This window comes from Arvicola amphibius, chromosome 3, assembly GCF_903992535.2.
Source record: "Arvicola amphibius chromosome 3, mArvAmp1.2, whole genome shotgun sequence".
NCBI classification, from domain to species: domain Eukaryota; kingdom Metazoa; phylum Chordata; class Mammalia; order Rodentia; family Cricetidae; genus Arvicola; species Arvicola amphibius.
Window position 1 is genome coordinate 121,554,785 of NC_052049.1, and position 21,989 is coordinate 121,576,773.

At 44.7% G+C, this 21,989-nt stretch overlaps 1 protein-coding gene across 2 annotated transcripts in view; it reads left to right on the forward strand.

The window, feature by feature from the left end:
* Positions 1-21,989, forward strand: part of Exph5 (exophilin 5) — a 70,002-nt gene extending 48,013 nt beyond the window's left edge. For both annotated transcript variants that reach the window (XM_038322479.2, XM_038322480.2), the window contains 3 exons: positions 2,014-2,083; positions 8,491-8,626; positions 13,166-21,989. In XM_038322479.2, the coding sequence (XP_038178407.1) occupies positions 2,014-2,083; positions 8,491-8,626; positions 13,166-18,447 (5,488 nt within the window). In that variant the 3' untranslated portion in view covers positions 18,448-21,989. The remainder of the gene's footprint in view (positions 1-2,013; positions 2,084-8,490; positions 8,627-13,165) is intronic.

The window sequence follows — 21,989 nt, forward strand, 5'->3', positions numbered from 1 at the left end:
AAATCTTAAACATTGTTTACATTTATTTGCTTGTTATTTATTGAGTATGAGCGAGGGCCTGTGTGTGCTGTAGCGCGTGGAGGTTGGGGAACAACTGTCTAAGGAGGAGCTCTCCTGCCACTGTGTGGGTTTGGGGGTTGAACTCAGGCCACCAGACTTGAGGGTAAGTGCCTTGACTGGTTAAGGCCTCTCGCTGCCCGTGCCCTAAAATTTGAACCTGTTGATGATCCTACAGATAGAAAATTCCACATCCAACCTCATGACCTCATGTGATAGGCTGCAGTCAGATTACATCATCCAACCACATGACCTCATGTGCTAGGCTGCAGTCGGATTACATCATCTTCAGGCACCACGTGTAAGATGTTTCTTAAACAAATGAATTCTGTGTTTATGCTTGGGTCCCATCCCCAACCCATCTCCTTAATTAGTGCAAATATTCAAATTTTAAACAGAACTGAACTTATTGGCACAAGCCTGTAATTCTAGCTACTTAAAAACCTGAGTCAGAGCTGGCCGGTGGTGGCGTACGCCTTTAATCACAGCACTCAGAAGGCAGAGGCAGGTGGATCTCAGTGAGTTTAAGGCCAGCCTGGTCTACAAAGAAAGTTCCAGGATAGGCAGGACTGTTATACAGAGAAACCCTGTCTCAAAAAAACAAAAACAAAAACAAAAAAACAGAAAAACCTGAGTCAGATAGAGTCCAGGTTCAAGATAAGCCTTGGCAACTTAGTGACCCCTTGTTTCAAAATCAGGCAGGAAGGAAGGGACAAAGGGAGGGAGGAAGGAAGGTAAGGGAGAAAGGAAAGAGGGAGGGAGGGAGGGAGGGAGGGAGGGAGGGAGAGAGGAAGAAACGAAGGAAGGAAGGCAGGAGAGAAAAGAAGGGAGGAAGAGAAAGACGGGAGGGAAAGGAAGGAAAAAACAATTGCAACACTTCTGGCCACAAGCACACTGGGTAAGGAACCCTGACCTGTGTTTAACACGCAGATGTTATTACTATAACTTATATTTCAGAATAATATGAAAAAATTCACAACACTAATTCATTTTCTAGTCAAAATCTTAACTATTAAACAGCTATGGATGTCTTTAAACTAGAAAACCGTTGGTGTCCGGCTTTTATGGTCAACTTTCACTAACCATGAAGCCGTGAAACAGACGGTAGATAGCTGTTGCCCAGCTACTTTTGACTGCTCCGATCCACAGTCCCAGCTTGTGTAACTCCGGACTCCCTTGCTGCTGCCTTGGTGGAGGAGGTGGCCTAATTTCACACAGAGCTGTGAGTGATGGCAGTCTACTGACCCTGAATAGGATCAGGAAGAGCACATGCTGGCACAGGATTATAGACTGACAAGCTCAGCGCCTATCTTTTCTCATTCTTGTATTTATTTACTTTGTGGGGGAGATGGCATGTGCAGACTACAGCATGTGTATGAAGGTCAGAGCATAATTTGTGGGAGCTGTTTCTCTCGTTCCATCATATGGGTCCCAGGGATCCAACTCTCGTCAGCAGGCTTGGTGGCAAGTGCCTTTGCCTGCTGAGTCATGCTGCCAGGCCAACTATAAACTTAAAGAGCCTGCACCCAGTTCCCAGTCGGGACACCGACTCTTTCTCGAGCTCTGTCTCTCAAATTCACTGCACTTTTTATCATCAGTGAAATGGAAGCATCCATGATCTCTGCCCTGAAGGTGAGGGACATCTGAGTGAAATCCATGTGGGACACACTGAAGAATAAACATTCAGCAGCTGTAGACGATTTGTCACGTGTTTTCACACTGTGCTCAAATGCAAATCAACTTGGGCAGCAAAAGTAGGAACATCAACTCTAAACTACCACGGGAAAGTTTTCTGAAATTTTGCTCAGTGAGGCACTACCCGAGAGGCGTCCTTCAGTAGAAATGCTTCTTATCCTCTCTGGATAGTGACCTGTAATGATAAATGTACTGTTACTGGTTTTTCTTTCTGGTGAAAGTCAACCTCTTCAAAGAAATGATTTTAAATTCTTCCCACAGGTGTGATGACCGTGTGGCGCCTCCTGTGTCTGTGAGGGACACAACTGCCGTAGTATCCGGGGAATCAAAGGTAAATGCTAGACTCCAATTAGAAAAGCTGTGTCTGAACCTTCAACAGCTGGAACAGCTGGGCCTCCAGCTGACCCTCTCTGATGTGCTCTTTACATGTAGACCCCAGTGAACTGTTCCCTGCAGAGGTTTTACCCTAACTCAGCCGTGAACTGGAGTGGCACCCACTCTGCCTCTACTTCTGGTTTCTAAGAAGACAAGGTCATGGTTCTAGATGCTTCTGCTCTCTTAGTTCTGCTGGAGGAATGTTTAAGCATCCTCCGATGTTCATGAGTCTAGGGATGTGAAGAAGATACAGAGTCTGTAGAAAGAGCGAGGTGGGCACCTGTGGTATATAAAGTGGCAGGGTAAAATGGCATTCTTGAGATTTGAAACTCAAATCTGAGGATCGGCAGGTATTTTTCTTTGAGACTCTTGGTTGCTGCTTTCAATGAACTATTTCAATGAGCTCTTAGCATATAAGGGACTTGCCAGTGAGCGACCAAGAGTGACTGGAAGCTCCCACCAGTGACAAAAAGGAAAAGAAAGTTCTGCCTGAAGCTAGAACCGTGTGGTACCCTGGAAGCTGACCACTGATACCACAGGAATTCTTGCCGAGATCTGAGGTGATGAACTTCCCACCACTTGATTGGCAGCCAGGCAGGAATGGTCCGGGGGACGTTAGTATTTCTTGTGAGGTTTACTATCGAATGACCCTCCTCTCAGAAGAGACAGCAGTTGCTATTTAAACATTCACGCAACTTAAAAGAAGCAAAGCATTTCAGAAATACCAGATGTTTGGCTCTAGATGGAAACTTAAAGATCACCTAGCCCAAGATTCCTCCCAGACTCAGCACCGTGGACATTTTTTCAGTTGAACTATGCTCTGTGAAGAAGGCACAGTCTAATGTACTGCGTGTACTGCGTGATGTGTAACAGAGTCTCCCTACTCTGTATACATAGCACGTTCAAGACTAGCCTGCGCCTGGGCTCTACAAGGCTGTATCCCAACACTGTAACGCACACTTGCATGTGCATACACCAGACAAACCCACTGTGGCGATGCATGCCTATAATTCCAACACTTGGGAGGTGGAGGCAGGAGGGTCAGAAGTTCACAGCAGTCTCTGCTACATACCAAGTGGAAGGCTAACTCAAGCTATTAAAAAAATGTGTCCCGGGCCAGCTAATTGTTCTTAGTTTTTCTGAACGCATTCTCGCTTAGCTTGCTACCACCAGCATTGTTATCTGGAGGGACACATCTCCAATGTGGCATTTACCAAGTAGATAGCGTCTCAGTTCTCTGTGTGTATCCCTCTGGGATAGCTAGCATGTGTGTCCAGGACCTGAAAGCAGGAACAAATACATGATTTTTAAGCCACAGAGCCTGGAGCACGTTGCTGAATGTAATCTCTGCTGGGAAGCAGACACAGAACAAATCTGGGAGCACCTTGAAAGTTTAATTTGTTGACTTTACCAAGGCGTTTGATAATATCAGGCAGCGTGGGTTCCAGCTCCCACAGCCGCTCTGCAGGTTTGGCTGCCCTAGGAAGTTCTCAAATGTTTGAAGGTTACCTTCTGACAGGAGCTCTGTTTGTTTAGTTCTGTCAACACTGCAGACAGTATCAGCAGAGGACACTGACATTGTGTTAAAGGGCTTGTTTCTCTCAGCGGCTTTTATGTTCCCTGTTTCCTGAAAGCCAGCCTCCTTCAGTGTACTGTAGGGAACCTGCCTTGCTCTTAAGTTCAACACACTCTCAGGGGTTTTCCAGAAAGTTCCCCATAACCCAAGAATGGTAACAGTCAGTGTGAAGGACTCGCCTAGGGCCTGGACCCCGCTATTAAATCAGTCTTCTTAGCAGAGGAAGTGCTGCTTTGTTACTGGCTTTAGTTTCGTTTTGCCAACAAAGTCACTAAGGCCCAACAAGGTTAAGTACTTTGCCCAGAGCCATGTGGAGCAGTGGTTCTGAACCTTCCTAATGCTGTGACCCTTTAATACAGCTCCTCATGTTATGGTGACCCCCCCCACCATACGATTATTTTTATTGCTACTTCATAACTAATTTTGCTGTTGTTATGAATTGTAATGTAAATATTTGATATGCAGGATATCTGACATGCAACCCCTGGGAAAGAGTCATTTGGCTTCCGAAGGGGCCGAGACCCAAGGTTGAGAACCACCGATGTAGCCCTGCCTGGGAGGAACCAGGCTTTGACTGTGTCGCGTTTTATGTGTAACCCCCGTGCTGCCCTCCCCCCAGCATGCTTTTCTGAGTTCTAATAGAGAAAAATCCGAGACAGGGTTTCTCTGTGTAGCCCTGGCTGTCCTGGAACTCACTCTGTAGACCAGGCTGGCCTCGAACTCACAGATCAGCCTGCCTCTCTGAGTGGAGAATTTTTTTCAATAGCTCAAGTATGTTATAATTTTTCTAGTAGTCTCCCCTCTGTGGTTTCCTATCTTGGCGTGTCGTAAGTCATCTCCTAACTACGTGCACAGCGTCACTCCACAAGGGAGGCCAGGGAGTGTTTAAGGTGAGGTTCCTCCTTTCAGATGGATTGTCATGTAGATATGTGCATTAACAAAGTCACAGATCAGGGTTTGGGATCAGGTCAGATGGGTGTGACTAGCCACCACTGCAGAAGTCATTCCTGTGATGTCAGTAAGACACTTGCCTGAATTTTGCTTGTTTTATCCCCAAAAATGGGAACGATCCTTAACTAGATCACATATTTGTTATAACAATCCAAGGAGAAAAGATATGGGAAAAATATCATATTAAAAAGTAAGATGGCTTTGAGGGTAAAGAAACACGCTTGCCACCAAGCCTGACATCCTCTATCTCGGGGACCCTGCATGGGAGAATGAAAGACCTGATCTCTAAAGCTGTCCTCTGACCTCCACAACCATGCCAGGGCACACACACACACTCAAATAAATAAATAGTTTTAAAGATTTATTAATTTGTATTTTATGTCTGAGTGTTATACCTGCATGTGTGCCTGTATACCACCACATGCATGTAATGCCCACAGAGGTCAGAAGAAGACATTCCATCCCTTGGAACTGGAGTTCCAGATAGTTAGTAGCAATGGTGTGGTTGCTGGGAACTGAACCCAGGTTCTCTGGAAGAATAACCAGTTCCCTTAACTGCTGAGTCATCTCTCTCCAGCTCTACAGTTATTTTTTTTTAAAAAATGAATGAGTAATTGTGTTAAAAATAAGAATGTTAGCCAGAGCCGGGCGGTGGTGGCGCACGCCTTTAATCCCAGCACTCGGGAGGCAGAGGCAGGCGGATCTCTGAGTTCGAGGCCAGCCTGGTCTACAAGAGCTAGCTCCAGGACAGGCTCTAGAAACTACAGGGAAACCCTGTCTCAAAAAAACAAACAAACAAAAAAAGAATGTTAGCCAGGTGGTGATGGCGCATGTCTTTAATCCTAGCACTCGGGAGGCAGAGGCAGGCAGATCCCTGAGTTCAAGGCCAGCCTGGTCTACAAGAGCTAGTTCCAGGATATGCTCCAAAGCAACAGAAAAACCCTGTCTCAAAAACAAGTGGGTAGCAGATGAGTAGAAAAAGGTATATTAGAGGGGCAAGGGAGGTGGCTGTGTGGGGAAGAAACTTGCTGAGTAAGCATGAGGACCTGAGTTCAAATCTCCAGCTCCTACATGAGAGCCAGATCACATTCCTGTGACTCCAGCACTGGGAGGTGGAAATCAGTGAGACATGGGAGCTCAGTAGCCACCAGGTCTAGCCAAAGCGATGAGCTCCAGATTCAGTGAGTGACCCTATCCAGAGAATAACATGGAGTGTGACAGAGTTAAACTCACATGACATCCCCCTGACTTTGGTAGGTGCACACGTGGGTGTATGTGCCTTCACACTTCACATACACATACATGCACACACTACACTACCACCTCCACACACAAATTTTTAAAAAACATTTTTGGGAAGTTCAGAAGGAGAAACTATTGCTGAGGTGGGGGCCACCTTGAATTTGGCAGTAATCGCCCCTTGCAGACTGCGTGTTGTGTTGGTGTTCATGATACAAATAAGAATGCATTGCCACCTCCAGGGCCTGAATCACCTGTCTGAATTCTTGCTTGGGAGAGTGAAATTTGGGGTAGGGAGGAGCGAAAGAGAGCTAGTGTCAGCGAAAACGAAGAGAAACCAGCTTTGGACATGAGGCTGTGCTGTGAAATGCCAGGTGTCGAGAAGGACGAGCTCTGCTTGTGAGCGTTGGAGACAGGCTCCTGCGAGAGAGGAAAGCCTGGACTTTGGAGGATGAGTAGCCGTTTCTAAGAGAAAAGGTTGAGAAAGAATGAAAATCAAGGATACAGGGACAAAGGTCAAGAAGTCCGTCATATTTGGGACACTGAGTCAGCGCTTGGAGCACAGGGAATCTGGACAGAGGGGGGAAAAGGCTTACATCAAAAGCTGGGAAAGCACCTTGACATGATTTTGCTGTAAAGAGGAGTTTGAGCTTCATGCTCTTAGCCAAGAAAGGGAAATGAAGTTCTCATTTCATGGCGACCCTGCAGTAAGGAGGACAAGACTGAGCCCCAACCGAGGATCAATGTCCATCTGGTCTGCATCACAAAAGACTGCAGCGCTCCCAAGGTAGCGAGGGACCCATGTTTCTTGCTACCTGGATACAGCATTGCCATAGACCAGGAACTGTGGATTCTACCAGGAGCAGTGAGATTCAGTAGAGTTCTAAAGTCCAACAGCCTCGGGATGAATCCTCACCCCCACTGCAGTGGGACCTAAGCAAACAGCAAGGCCTCTTGAAACTTCAGTTTCCTGAAGTCGGGGACAATAGTAGTACCAACTTTGTGGAACTATTAAAATACTGAGAAGTATCCCACTCAAAGTCCTTAAAATAATGGCATTGATAGTCAGCGTCCACTTGCTTCTGGCTAAGGCAACAACTACAGACAATCTCACATACTGCTCAAATAAAAAGGGTCTGGAGAGAGAGCAAAAGGTGACACTTAGTCCTCTTTACGCCAGTTACCAACCATTGACCAGCTTCCGAGTCAATGCTGCATAGTAGTAAAATCTTGGGGTTTTTCTTAGTCATTCAATTCACATCTCTCTACCGGAAGTAGCACGGGTGTGTTGAGTATGTAGCGTTGGTCCTGATGAGAAGAACCTGGTCCCTAGATAGAGGAACCTTCCAGCCTCCAGAGGCTCATCCCTCATTTGAGCCTCCAGTTCATATTTTCCATTTCACTAAAAGTGTTTGTTATGCAGAATCATGATCCAGGAGGCCACAGGCCTGTACGCTGCTCTGCACAGAGGAAATCTGAAGTTTGTTTGGGTGTTAAATGGTTAAGAGATAATGATGCTTGGTGACTTTTATCCAGTAAGCCTACATCCCCTGCTCGCTCATGGCCTCCTTTCCCTGTCCTCTGCCCCCTGACCCTTCCCTCCCTTCTATTTTCACGTCACATGTATTCAGTCACTCTGTTTCTCCTCTGTTCTGTCATTCGGAATAGCCTCTGGATAGAAACACTGTCTTTTCCAAAGCCCTTTGAGTTCACAAAACTCAAGGTCCACCTAGATGGTGGCTAAGATGCTTTTGATAGAAAATGCAGAGTTAGAAAATCCAAAGTCCCAGCCGTTGGCGCCATGGAGACAGTATTCCCAACTTGAGAAAGGTTAATTTCCTGGTTGCCAGGAATCACCCTCCTCCCGTAAGGCCTGTATAATTCTGTAGGAGTCTGCCTTAACACTGTTATTAAAAGAATAAACATACATTGAATTATGTATAGGAGATTATACATATAAATGTATGTGCAGGGAGTGTATATATAAATGTGTGTAGGATAGTGTATTGCAAAGGAATAGATAGGGGAGTGGACATAGGAGTGTGTACAGGGAATATGCATATTGGGGCATGTATAGGGGATAAAGCATGTGAGGGTATATGTGGGGGACCGTGCCTAGGAGGATATGTATAGAGAGAAGTGTGCATATGACAACATGTATAAGGGAACATACATATGAGTGTGTGCGTAAGGGACCGTACATGCGAGTGCATGTGTAGGATAATATATGTGTGAATATCTATCTAGGAAAGCAAGCGTATGAGCGTATGTGTAAGGGAGTTCCTGATCCATTGTAAATGGCAAAAATAAGAAATCACTAAACTGAGGCATAAATAGTCAGAAAATTAATCAGTAGTTCCTAGACTAGAACCATTGGTATTTTTAGGGGAACATAGGAAGATTTTAGCCAGAGAAGATGTGAAATCTCATATTTTTATTTTTTTTTTTTTTTATTTTTTTTATTTATTTATTTATTTATTTATTTTTGGTTTTTCGAGACAGGGTTTCTCTGTGGCTTTGGAGCCTGTCCTGGAACTAGTTCTTGTAGACCAGGCTGGTCTCGAACTCACATCATATTTTTATTTTAAAATTGACAGGCAAAAATATACAATTCACCAGTTGGAAATCAGCCAGTTGCCAGTGTGTTTGTCCCTAAGCCAGCCATCATGAGGGAGGAGAGTGGCATACCTCCACCCTGGGATTCTTCCCTGCTGGAGACTGAGCTTTTTCAAGGTAAGTTGACACATCAGATCTCCCCGGGAACACCAGGAACCACAGAGGCAAAAGCAGACGGTAATTCTTACTAAAATGTTCTAAACAAATCAAGGCCTGAACTTAGTTTCTGAAGCCCCTTGCTTACTTCATCTGCAGGGGGTTTCATTCTATCCTATGAACCGAAACCTTGAAAAACCTTGTGGTTAAATATAATCCAAGCAGATATTCTGAGATCAAAGACCGGCAGACATACAGACTGATAATAATGTTTAATGTTTTACCTCAGGTCAAAAAGAAATGCCTCTATACAGCTTGCTCTGAAGAGTTTTTTTTTATTGTCCCTGATTAGGGGGGCATATGTGCACTGTGATGAAATCCAGCAGTCGTTAAACCATTCACCTGCACTGACCTGGCTTCCAGGAGGACGAAAAACAAATGAATCTCATTCTTGATATCATGGTCCACCTCCCACAGGTTATCCTGTGACACCATAAGATCGCCATGAGAAAAGTGAAGTCCACGGTCATTGGTGAAGTGAGGAAGGATATTCAGTTTACAGCTAGAACACTCCCTGTTCCCTACCCTGGCAGGAGACCAGTGGCCGTCTTGAGAGCCTTAGGCTAGGCTCTCTGTCCAAGGACATCCTGGGGCAAGAAGGGCAGGGACCAGGGAGAAATCTCTTCTAAATGAAGCTTTTGTTTGAAGAGGATGGCTCCTAGCATGGGTGTCTGAAAATAAAGGTGGGAGGCAGAGGACTGATTTCTCCAGCCTCTGAAGGAGTAAGAAAAAGAGTTAATGTGAAATTCTGAACGACTTTGAATGGGCAGATTTTGTCATGGCACAGGAAGGAAGAGTGGTGAGTGTTCCCGGCAGGAGCCCAGATAGCAGAATCTCTGGTGTTTTCTCTTCTAAATGTGTTTTGTTCTGTAGTCAATGGAAGGCTTTAATACGTGGGGGGCGGGGGGGGTATAAACAGCAAAACAGAGAATTTTATCATTTGTTTTAGACTGTCATTTTGTCTTGTTGACTGTGTCCTTTGCTTTACAGAAGCTTTTCAGTTTCAGGAGGTCCCATTATTAATTGTTTCTCTCAGTGTCTGTGCTGCTGGGGTTATATTTAGGAAGTGGTCTCCTGTGTACTTCCCACTTTTCTCTTCTATAAGGTTCAGTGTGGCTGGCTTTATGTTGAGATCTTTGATCCATTTGGACTTAAGGTGATAGATATGGGTCTATTTTCATTCTTCTACATGTTGATATCCAGTTATAACCATTTGTTAAATATGCTTTCTTTTTTCCATTTGATATTTTTTGCTTCTTTGTCAAAAATCAGGTGTTCAAAGGAGTGTAGATTAATATCTGGGTCTTCTATTTGGTTCCATTGATCCTCCTGTCTGTTCTTATGCCAATGCATGATTTTATTAACTCTACAGAGTTTTATTTTCTTCTTTTCCCCTGCCTTATAATCTGACATAGCTTTATAATTTTATGTGGGTTATTTCAGTGATAGAAATCATTTAGAATCCCTTCCTCAAACTGAGCAGTGATAGCATATGCCTTTAATCCCAGCACTCGGCAGAGGCGGCGGATCTCTGTGAGTTTGGTGTCAGCCTGGTCTACAAGAGCTAGTTCCAGGCCAGGCTCCAAAGCTACAGAGAAACCCTGTCTCAAAAAACCAAAAAGAAAAAAAAAAAAAAGATCCCTTCCTCATTAGATCTTAGTGTTCAAGATGAGTCCTGTCTGTCAGCTCAAGAGCACTTACAGAGAAATCCAGAAATTCAGAACAGAAGGGAAAAGATCCCTCTGGTCCCTGGCCAGATGTGATTTGTACATTACTTATACATTGCTACTGTATACATGCAGATGCTGGCATGCCTTGCTCTCCATGATTTTTTAGTTAAAAAAAAAAAAAAAAAAAAAAAAAGAAAAAGAAAAAAACAAGAAAAACTTTAAATAACAAATAAGATAACTAATGTGGGTCATTTATATCATTTCAAAAGGAAATAATTCTGTAGACACAGATTCACAGCACTTTGGAAAATAACTCTTTCTGTGTCAGGTATGATTTTTATTAATAAATGTTTCATCAATAAACACATAATGGATTATATTTTTCATAAACTATATATGATAATAATGTCTGTTATAAGACAAGTCTTAGAAAAATCTAAAAACTTTAAGGAAAGTGCAGCTATTTTAAAATCCTAACAGTTTAATGGAGGAAAATGTTTACTATGCTCGAAGTGGCCTAGGTGATGCATGGTGACTTGTCTAAAGTCCCAGACTAAGATACATCAGTCTTGACATCAGTCTTGGCCTCTATCCTTCGTGTTATTAGGAGGTCGCTGGGCTCTGGCTTGGACATCACCTTATCCTAAGATAAAAGTCAGCACTGTTTGACAACAGCAGCTTCGCCTCCTCATGAAGTTGTGTCTCCTTGGCAGGGCTCAGGCCTTTTCTGCATTAAGACTCAGGAGAAGTCTGGGTCCAAATCACTGCACTAAGTGACCTGGGCCTTTACTTGATTTCTCTTTGCCTCAGCATCCTCACTTATAAAGCAAACATAGTAAAAAATAGTTTAAGAAGCCCTGTAAGGATCTATAAGTATTTATTAATTAATGTCATGTGCCTGACACATGGGGAGTACTGTGTTACAATAGTTTCCAGAGAAAACAATCTACAGGTAACATATCATTTCATAATATTGTGTAAAACTTTAAATCACACACATTGTCCAAATTTATCCAACTTTTTGTATATTACGTGGTAGTAAACTTTTGCCTGTAATTCTGTTTTCTTAACAAGACAACTGAGAAATCATATACGGTTTACAGGCTTCTTTTATTATAGTTTTATGATATGACCAAGGGTTGGACTATTACAGCAACCCAATGATATAAAAGAAAGAGAGAAGCATGATTAATAACCCCAGCTTGCCTAGTAATTCAGCAGCAAGCCCATATTGCAATCTGCGATATTCTCTTCTGTTACTAACCCACGCTGCACAAAGAGTAAACACACCAGATACACAGAGAGAAACTGGTTAGAATTCGTTAGGACAGATATAACTGTGTATATGTGTGTGCACACATAGGCATGTGTAGGAAGGTTTGTGTGTATGCAAGTGTGTGTATATGTGTGTTCATTTGCATGTGGAGGCCAGAGGTCAAGTTTGTGTGTGGTTCCTCAGGATCTATCCACCTTGTTTTGTGTGTTGTGTTCATGTATGTGTAGGTGGACACATACTGTCAAGACTGTCCTCCTAAGTGGCTGTCTACTTTTTTTATTTACGTATGATGTATTAGGGGTGTGTGTGCATATTTGCATGTATGTGAGTGCAGCATCAGAGTTTGTGCATAAGTGTGCACATGTATGGAGAGGCCCAGATTGGCACTGGATATCTTCCTTGATCGTTCTCCACTTTATGTATTAAGATAGTGCATAGAAGCAAGTGTGCCATTATTCACATGAAGAGGTCAAAGGGCGACTCTCAGACGTCATTTCTCTCCACCTTTTTAAAGCTGGGTATCTCTTATTTCTGTCATTGCATAGCATAGTCCATGGTAGCTGGTCCACAAGGCTTTTGGCCCACTTTCCTCTCCACTTCCCATCTTGCTGTTGGGGTCCTGGCCACTCCTGTAGGTGTGTACCACCACATCCAGCTTTTTAAATGTAGGTTCTGGGGTCTGCGGTCATTAGAATTTTGTAACTGCTGAGCCATCTACCCCAGCTTCCACCATGTTTTCGTGACAGGGTCTCTCACTGAACCTGGAACTCGCTAGACAGTCTAGCAAGTTCCAGGAACTCCCGTCTTTGTCTCCCTGGCAATGGGATTACAGGCGCAGGTCATCACGCCTGGCCTTTTACACAGGCACTCAGGAGCTAAACTCAAACCTTCATGCTTGTGTGGCAACCACTCTACTGACTGAGCCACTAATCTGATTCCTGTCTGGTGGAGATGAGGTCTTCCTGGGACCTGGAGTTTGCTGATTAGGCTAAGCTGACTGGCCAGCAAGTTCCAAGGACTCACCTGTCTCTGCCCGCCCCCCACTACTACAGGGTTTATAAATCCATGCCACTATTCTGGCTTCTTTACATGAGTTCTGGGGATCGAATCCAGGTCCTCAGGCTTGTACAGCAAACATTTTACTGACTGGGTTATCTCCTCGGCCCCCAAATATAGCTTTATATCCTTAACAGTATATGAAAAGAAAAAGAAAGAAAATTGCATTACACTCTTGTAAAAATCAGATGGTCATTAAAACATACTCAAGATTAATGCTATATTACCCAGATGGTGGTGGCACACACCTTTAATCCCAGCACTCAAGAGACAGAGGCAGGCAGATCTGAGTTCAAGGTCAGTCTGGTTTATCGAGTGAGTTCCAGGATATCTAGAGCTATACAGAGACACCCTGTCATGAAAACACAAAGAGAAAAAAAAGAGATTAATATAGTATTTATGATAACAAAATGATTTTTAGAAAGGGGTACTCCAATGACTCTAATTATTATAAAACTACAAAATCATATACAAAAATTAATTCATGTTTTCCTTTAGTTTTAGATGATTTGGATAGCAAGCTGGCCCAGGAACAATCTGCTGGCTCAGTGAATACCAGAGTACCATTCAACTACGGATCAAGAACCCAGTTCAAACATTCTCACTTGAGCAGGAACGAGCATTGTCACAGCGCAGGAAGGCACCAAAACTACCACAGTGAAACTTCCAATATGTCCATCTATGACATCCTGAGACCAGGAACTCCTAGAGAAGGTTTCAAAACCTTTTCTCCTAGGACAAAGACAATTTATGACATGTACAGGACCAGGGAGCCCCGAGTCTTAAAAGAGGACTTCATGCAAAAGAACACATTTGGTAGCACATCACTATGCTTCGACAGCCGGCAGCGGTCAGCTTCCCCCGCTGCAGGGCGTTTCACTGCCAGGAGTTTACACTTTCCAGACGCTACTCAAAACAAGAACAGTTTTACACCAGTAAGGCACCAGCAAAGCCCCAAAAGAACTCCTTTGTCATCCATCATATGGAATAGGTCAGATTCTTCCAGACACAGACTGAATCCGGAGGAGTCCAGGGCACCGTCGCCAATGGACATCGAGCCTGCTGACCAGTACGTGGCTCTGAGGTGTTCTCAGGAGAGTAGGAGGCACGAGTTGTACCATTCACAGAGCGCTTACCGAAGCATCCCTCTAAAAGCCTCCATGGGTAACGCAATGAGTCCTGACACATTGGAGAACTCAGAGAATGTGCCACTCTACCAGCAGAATAACCCACTCGCAAGGTCTTTCTTCAGCAGTACCTTCCGACAGAGTGGAGAACAGAGATTTGGACAGAATTCCTTTTGGAGCCAACAGGAGGAATATTCTTTCTGGTCTGACATACACCAGAGCAGGAAGCCGTTCCTTCCAGACGGGGACTTTGAAATGATTTCTGTTGAGGTAAACAGGGCACCATCTGTTTCCAGCCACCGTGTCCAATCTCCACCCTGGAAGCCACATTCTCCTGGCTATGGAACATATGTCTTCAGAGGTCAAGAGGATCCGCATTGCTGGAGATCTGAGCTTCAAACGTCTTCACTGGAGAGCATGGACACATCGCATGTCCATGAGAACCAATTTCCACCCCAGTTTTTCACACTGGATGGTTTTTCCATGACTGATCCAAGCTGCCATATCCAATCTTCCGGCCTGGACTGTCAGCAAGGCCACTGTCCTGTAGACGTAGCTGTGGATGAGGAGTCTCATTTGTTTGGCAAGGCTCAGACTCTAAAGTCCTCATTCAGAACTTCCTTCCCCCTGCTTCCTGATGACAGAAGGGATTCTCAGAGTCCCAGCTTCCAGAATTCCACAGTTACTTTGGAGAAAATGGTCCCTAATAAGCCAGACCCTCTTCCAGTAAGAAACTGTACAGAAGTCGCTGTGTCTGGTAGCCGTTCGACTGAATCGCTGGCTCTTACCGAAACCCAACCTAACATCCCAGCCACAGAAATGAACACTGAGAAAGACATGAATGAATCTATTCCAGACGGTGAACAGCTAAACAAGATGGGCCAGAAAAACAAGGCAAGTGGGTTACCCCAACCTCATTCACAGACAACAATCTCTAATGATTTACCTGATTCTCAAAATGCCCACTCCCAAGACTTAACCGAAAGCGACAGGTTTGTCTTTAATGAATCTACCAGAGTAGGTCCCATAACGTCGCCCAGGGTCTTTTCCAGAAAAGGCACTCCCCAAATGCACACGTCACAAAGAGATAAAGCCAAAGACTTGGACAAAGATCGAGGTTTTCCTAGAAACAGGAAACTTGACTCAGCGGCCTCCCCGACTTCCATCCAAGAACATGGAAAGTCGCCGTCTCTTCCCAGCCCAAATCAAAGCTGTCACCAGACAACAGGAAGTAATGAAGACAGCCCAGGCATCATTAAAAATAGCCACTGGTGCTTTGAACCCACGGCTACCCAAAAGGCAGAGTCCCCAGAGCAGCCTGCTGTTCTAGATCTTGAGCAACAACGTCCTTCCACTCATCCTACCAATGGCAGCAAGCTGGCCGCCAACCACAGTATCTCACATGAAGCTTTGGATGTGTCCTCCGGTGTACCCCAAGATTCCTTACCGTTGAGCGATTCGTTCCTCGATGCTCTCTTCATTCCTTCTACTACAGCGCTCTCCAGGAGGCTTTCCGACCAAGATCCATCTCAAGAAGAAAGTGAAGAAAAAGACAAGGCTGCAAAGAACCAAAATCCGTTGGCTGTCAATTCCACAGATAGCCAAGAGAGTCATGACGGGCCTGCTCTTCCGCACGATGCTGTCCACTGCCATCCCTACTCTCCCTTCAGAAACGGGAGAGGGATAGGACAAGTAAGACGCCACGTGTCCTATATTGAGGAGCTGGCCAAGACAGAGAATAGAGCAGCACCCAGAAGCGAAGGCCGTAGCCTCTCTGGGGACCAAAGTAGTGTCAAAGCCCCTGAGCTCAGCACAGTCTATTGCACCTTGCCAAGAAAACCAGCCAGCTTTCTCATACACAGCAGACAGCAGGAACGTAAGATAGCAGGGGCTTCAATTAGGAACGGGCCACTTCCATTCCAAATGAAAAATAAAGTGGGTTTTCCAACTGGGGAGAGCACATCTGACAAACCCAGTTCTCCTAAGTCAGTGAGCGATGCTTCCAATTCCATCGTGGGGATGCCCGAAGCCACCAAGAAGATGACAGACAGGAAAGCCATTAGATCTGCTTCTGTTAGGAAAGGGCCGCTTCCTTTCCTCATCAAGAGGGCGGTATCATGTCCTTCGGGGGAGCCATGTACCCTGACTGACAGTGGTGAAAGAGCAAAATCACCGGTCCTGGACGTGGATGCCCCCGCTGCAATGCCCAGGCCTCGGGGGAGAGTCTTCAGTTCTCTCGAAGGCGACCCATCATCTCCAGAGAGTACCTTCTGTGAAAGACACAACCGAAAGGAACCTGATCAAGACAACCCTAGAAAGGATGATGAGGCACCTGCCCCTGGGATGAGCTCGCTCACCCTTTCAAACCAAACCCCCAAGCCGCTGTCTGCAGACGCCTCAGGAAAAGAGGGCGGGAAAGCATTGCATAAGTTTAAGACAACCAGCATGTTCTCTGTTTCTGGCGACGAAGAGAATGTGAACTGTCTCGAGGTGGTTTCAGTATATTATACTCTACCAAGGAAGCCCAGCAAAACGTTCTGCAGCCTCCTTCAGCAGTATGCGCAAGGTACAGATTCACTTCGAGATGCTTTTCAGGGGGAGACTAAAGCATTGCCTAGTGCTTTAGAAAGCGATGGGCCAAGTCATCCCGCACAAGTGCAGTCAGGAATACCTCCACTGCAGGACCTAAGGAAGCAGGCTGACCCTGCCCCATGCTGTCTTTCTCACAGCAATGGAAAGAAGGCTGTCTCCCAATTACCACACAGGGAGGCTTCCGAATCTTCCTTAGAGGAAATGGCTTCTGTGGGGCCAGATGACTCTCTTCATAAAGGAGAACCTAAGACCAAAGAGATTTCCCCAGGTAGCTTAGCTAAAACAGCCACGGATGACTCACTGAGCAGGAGAAAGAGAGGGGGGGCATTACCAAGACAGATCGTACAGAGCCTATTACTGCCTCAGGAAAAAAGTGCTGGAGAAGACAACGCTAAAAATCTACAGCCTTCTAAAGGAGGAGACAGTGCGCTCCCTGGTCTCCCAGGCCACTCAGAAGGTAATGTTGAGAATTTCCAAACCAGAAGAAATTCTGGAGCAGGGGGCATAGCCACCAGATCAATAGGAAGTGGATGGTATCCTCAGAGAGATCACATGACTGTAGTCGTAAACGACAGTTCTAGTGGGTCACAGCCTAGAGAAGCCAGGGGGACAACTGGAGACTGTCAAAACCTGACTGATAAAAAGCTCCCAGACTCAGAAAGCCAAGTCTTTGCTCTAACCCCAGCATCGCATAAGCCGCAGCTTACCGAAGAGGCTCAGTCAGGGGGAACAGATCAGCAGTCGGAACCCAGATGGGCAGGAAGTCAGGAAACAAACACAGCAGAGGTGAGGAAGGTTAAAGATGAAACACAAAAGTTGGCATGGGATCAAACTTTACTTCCTGGAGGAAATAAAACCAACACAGGTGTCCTAGAAACAAAAGAAAACAGATACTCAGTTAAACACGGATTGGCAGCCATGTCTAAAGCAAGCAGAAAAATCCCAGCTAAGGAAATGAGTCCCAGAAGACACATAGCCACTATTTTCTCCCAAAGCGAAAGCCAGCCTGGCTTTAGGGGGTTATCTCTTTGTAGATCAGCGGACAGCCCACTGTCCCCTGAACCTATTGTAAAGTCCCCAGAGTCCACAGACGAAAGCAGGCTGATGAATGTGGACGCATCAGAGACCCCTCTCCAAGCTACCGCAGTGCCCTACCCAGAACCTCCTTGTCAGCACTACAGCCAGAGGCCTGCCAACATTTCACAACCACATCGGGATGAGTCAAACAGCGCCTTAGAAACACCATCAAAGAATGAAGATTCTAAAGGCCAGATTTCGGGGCAGTCGGGAGCCCCAGCTCAGCTCACGCTTACCAGCCCCAGAGAAAGAAGCGCTAACCCTCAGCAGAGGTTGAGTCCCCCTTTGCCCCTGGAATCTGCACAGAAATCTACAGTAAAGCGGTCCCATTGTCAGCTGCGCCACTGGAGTGCCCCATCTCCAGAGCCAGAACCTGAGCCTCACCTCTATAGGTCAAAGAGTTTAAAAAACGTCAATGTGCGTGGTGACCGGCTGTGCACAAGCCACCCTCCCAAGGCCAGGGGGCGCCACTTTTCTGAGAACACTTCCTTTGACAATGCTTTCAGCCAGCTGTCCCTTGAGGATGACTCCTCCCCCAGCAGGGCTTACAGCCGAAGATTCAAATCTTTTTCTGAACTTCCTACCTCTGATGAAGGCGAAAGTTGGGCTTTGTATAACAATAGGACTAGATCGGGTCCCAAGTCTACCTCCTCCATTTCCAGGCCTATCGACTATGGGATTTTTGGGAAAGAGCAGCAGCTGGCTTTCTTGGAGAATGTCAAGCGGTCACTCACGCAAGGAAGACTGTGGAAGCCAAGTTTTCTTAAGAACCCTGGCTTCCTCAAGGATGATGTACTCCATGCTTCCAAACTGTCGCAGTCCAAGCTGTTGGATTCTGGTGGTGGGTCACCCGAAGATGGCTTATTTCCAAGTGAACCACTTAATATCTATGAGGAGGACCCAGTGGACTCAGACTGGGACACAGACACAACCACCGATGATGAGTACTACCTGGATGAGAACGATAAAGAATCGGAACTGTGAGACTGCAAGAAACTGTGTAATATTACACTTGACTTTTGGCTTTTTACCAAAAATATCATTATAGTGAGTCTAGATTTATAGACAGGTAGATCTGGTTTGGCCAGTGTCTGCACCATTCTTTTCTTTTTCATATATATGTATTTTTCTTCTGAATTCTAAGAACAATGATCGCTGGTTTTGAGGGATTTTTGTTTGTTTCTCCTGATATTTTCTCCTGGTGCGTTTGAACTTAGCCTTCTTACCTCTTCCCCCAACCCTATCTCTGAGCCACTTTCCAGTCCTGGCTCTATCTTCCTCATGGCTGTTTTTAAGATCTCTTACACTTAATAGTTTGGGCACATGTTAAAACTTGTTACTTGTTAATTACCGAGCACAGTTGCAAAACCGTACTGCCCCCTCTGTCCACAGCCTGAATTCAAGATATCAAACATAAGGTAGGGAAAGGGATAGTCAGGTAGAATACTGTCCTTGCTCGCGCCCTGTGTTCATACAGTGCCCACACAGGCACCGGAGGTCATTGGAGCCAGGAATGGGAGTACCAGAGGGTTAGGGGTCATACAGGTGCTGGGAAGCAAACCTGGGTCCTCTGCAAGAGCTGCAAGTGCTCTTAACTGTTGAGTGCCCTCTCCAGCCACGAGATAAAGGGGATTGTCCCGAGAACACCCTTGCACTTCAGCAGTGGAATCTTGACACACATATCTAGAGAACATGTTGAGGTTAAAAATGGACAGTTAGTCCATTTAGTCAGGAATCTCTCTGAAGTCATTCGTGGCGATTGGCTGAATTTTTGAGGGCTAAGTTTTCATCAGGCCTAGCACTTGGGTGAAGCCAAGCGATGCAGACAGTGGCTTGGCCACAGAGACATCGCTAAGGGATGGAGAGGAGCAGACAGCACATTACTGCACCAGCTTTGTAGCTGCTCTCTCCGCAGCTGATTTTTCCCATCTCTCCAGCCATGTACGTTTCTCACTTCCTTGTTTTTAGTCCAGACTGGGGCTTCCTAAGCTTTTCTCACTGAAATTCTTCTCCACTTTTACATGCCCTCAGGTATATACATATATAAAATAAGTGTGCAAGTCTGACAGTCACTGATAACTCAAATTTATTTTAAAACAGTTCTCTGACTTACACACAGATTTGTCATTTGTTTAAGATAAAAAAACAAACATATACCAATGAGATAGATATCTCAGCTTATCTAACACAATACAGCCCAAGAGCATTCTACTGTGACCCACAGGCTGGGGCATATAGTAGTAACAAGCCTTTGGTGCCTGTAATTGCCTTTGCATATGATCAGAAATCTTTGCGCATGTGCAATAGAAGCATTGTAGTTCATGATAAATAATATCAGATTCCCCTTCCCTTCCCTTCCTCTACCTCTCTCCCCACACTCTTCTCTTTTCCTCCGCCCAGCACAAGGTGTACATGCTGTGTGCTTGAACCAGCGCTGCCCTGAGGTCACACCCTACCTGAGCATTGCAGGAGGAATGTTCAATTTCAAATTAATTTTTGTCCAATGCACGTTCAGAAACCTTTTACTGTTGCCATTTTCCTCAACTGCACATTTAGTTAGACAACCCTATATAGAGTGAGGACCCATGGTTTAAGAAGCTTTGGGCTAGGACATTTCTGTTGGGGCATTTAGTGGGGATCTTAGACAAATCCTTAAAATGCTAGGTCAGATGTGATATCTGGGAAGCACTTGGCTTCTCTGCTGAACCACCTATTAAACTCTCAGGAACACCTAACTCAGCACTCCTAGTTTATTTTAAATATCTTGTGATACCTATTACTTATTTGGCTTCCTACCTCTTTAGTTGCCCCCTAGACACCCGGAGCTGTCTCTCCTTGTAATTCAAAGCAAAGGTCTACATACAGATGAGGCTGAGGACGAGCTAGACCTGTAGGCAGCATGGGATCCCGGGTCACAATACAGGGATGGATTTTGTCTTGTTTTATAGCTGTTTTATGACATGCTTTTATTTCCCACTGTTCATCCAGATGAACTGAATGAGGGCGGGTGTTGGCAAAGCGTGCAGAGATCTGGTGCTGGCGTGAATACAAGGAAGATCTGTATGATTATTGCCCTTTTAATCAGCCATCTGGCCTGAAAGCCCAATGACAGAGCTCAAAGCTAGTGAAGGTGAGCTCCCTAATACGGAAGCTTTTCCTTAACCCTGTCCGCTCAGACTTCAAGCTCTAGTCAATTTAAAGCTTACTTGTTCTTAGCTCATTCAAACTTGAATGGTACAGAGTAGCATTCCATTTCTTATTTAATGATGTATGCTTGTGCATATGCCTTTCCTCTTTCGCTATTTATCTGGTTATTTAAGTAACTCATATATTAAGACTTTTTGTATGTAATTTTAAGATAGTCCAAGATATTTTAACATTAAAACCCTTGGGTTTTTTTTCTTTAATGATCACCATGAGATGCTGTTTCCATAAATATTGTGAGTCTACATGTTTGCTACAAAAGGTGACGTGAAGTTAACTTGCTCTTCACCAAGGTGAGGCTCTGAATGAGGGACAGCAAGGGAAGAATGGACAGAGCTTTGGGGCACAGACTCTCTGGGATAGAGTCTGTTATCCTCATTGAAGCCACAGCTTCTCTGCACTGTGTGTGAGGTGCCCTGCCTGTCAGGCCGAGGAATCAGGGAAACAGTGACTTCGCAAAAACAGAACAGCAAACATCTTTACTGTTTATAGCTCCATGCAGCACTTCGTTAAGGAAGTGTGGCATATGTCTGTCTTTGTGTTGTAATATGTAAACTGCTTGTTTTTAATGCTCATTTTGGGCGTAGCCGTGGTAACTTTAACAACAGTCATTTTTTATATTGTTTTTTTCTAAAATACGTAATGATTATTAAACTTTCTTGTACATGGAGTAAAACACTAATGGATCAATACTAATAAGTGCCTAGGAAATTATCAGCTTGCTTCAATGTTAGGCTAACACAGCTATAAATATTGTGTTAAATTCACTTAAAATGGTATTTAATAAGATTGTTTTTTAGATACCAACCTTCTGAATGGCTTATTCTAACATCGTAAACACATTCATTGATCTTAATAAAACACTAATTACTACTGACAAGAGTTTGGTTAAGAAGCTTGAAAAGAGAGACTATTTTGTACGGGAGATAAAGACGAGGCACGACGGTGCCGCGAGAAGCCTTCTTAGGTTGTGGAAAAGACGACAGTCAAATGGAAAATCACACCTCTGTGAAAACAAATTCCTTTACTGAATGCTGGTGTGTCCAAACAGGCCGTACTGTTTAGAGTTTGCTGCCTGTAGTGGAGCTGTAGAATATCCTAACTGTACAGTATAAATATGTAAATATTTTACTTTGCGAGTACGCATTACTACTTGTGACTGATATTCTGTTCTGAAACAATAACCCACAATAAGCACTTTTGTCAAAACTGTCAAATAATCATGTTTTTATTTCCTCAACTCTGTTTCCAAAGTATGGAATATGTCAGGAGGTGAAATTTTAAAACAATGCTTGTGTTGAAATAAACAACCTGAACAAACA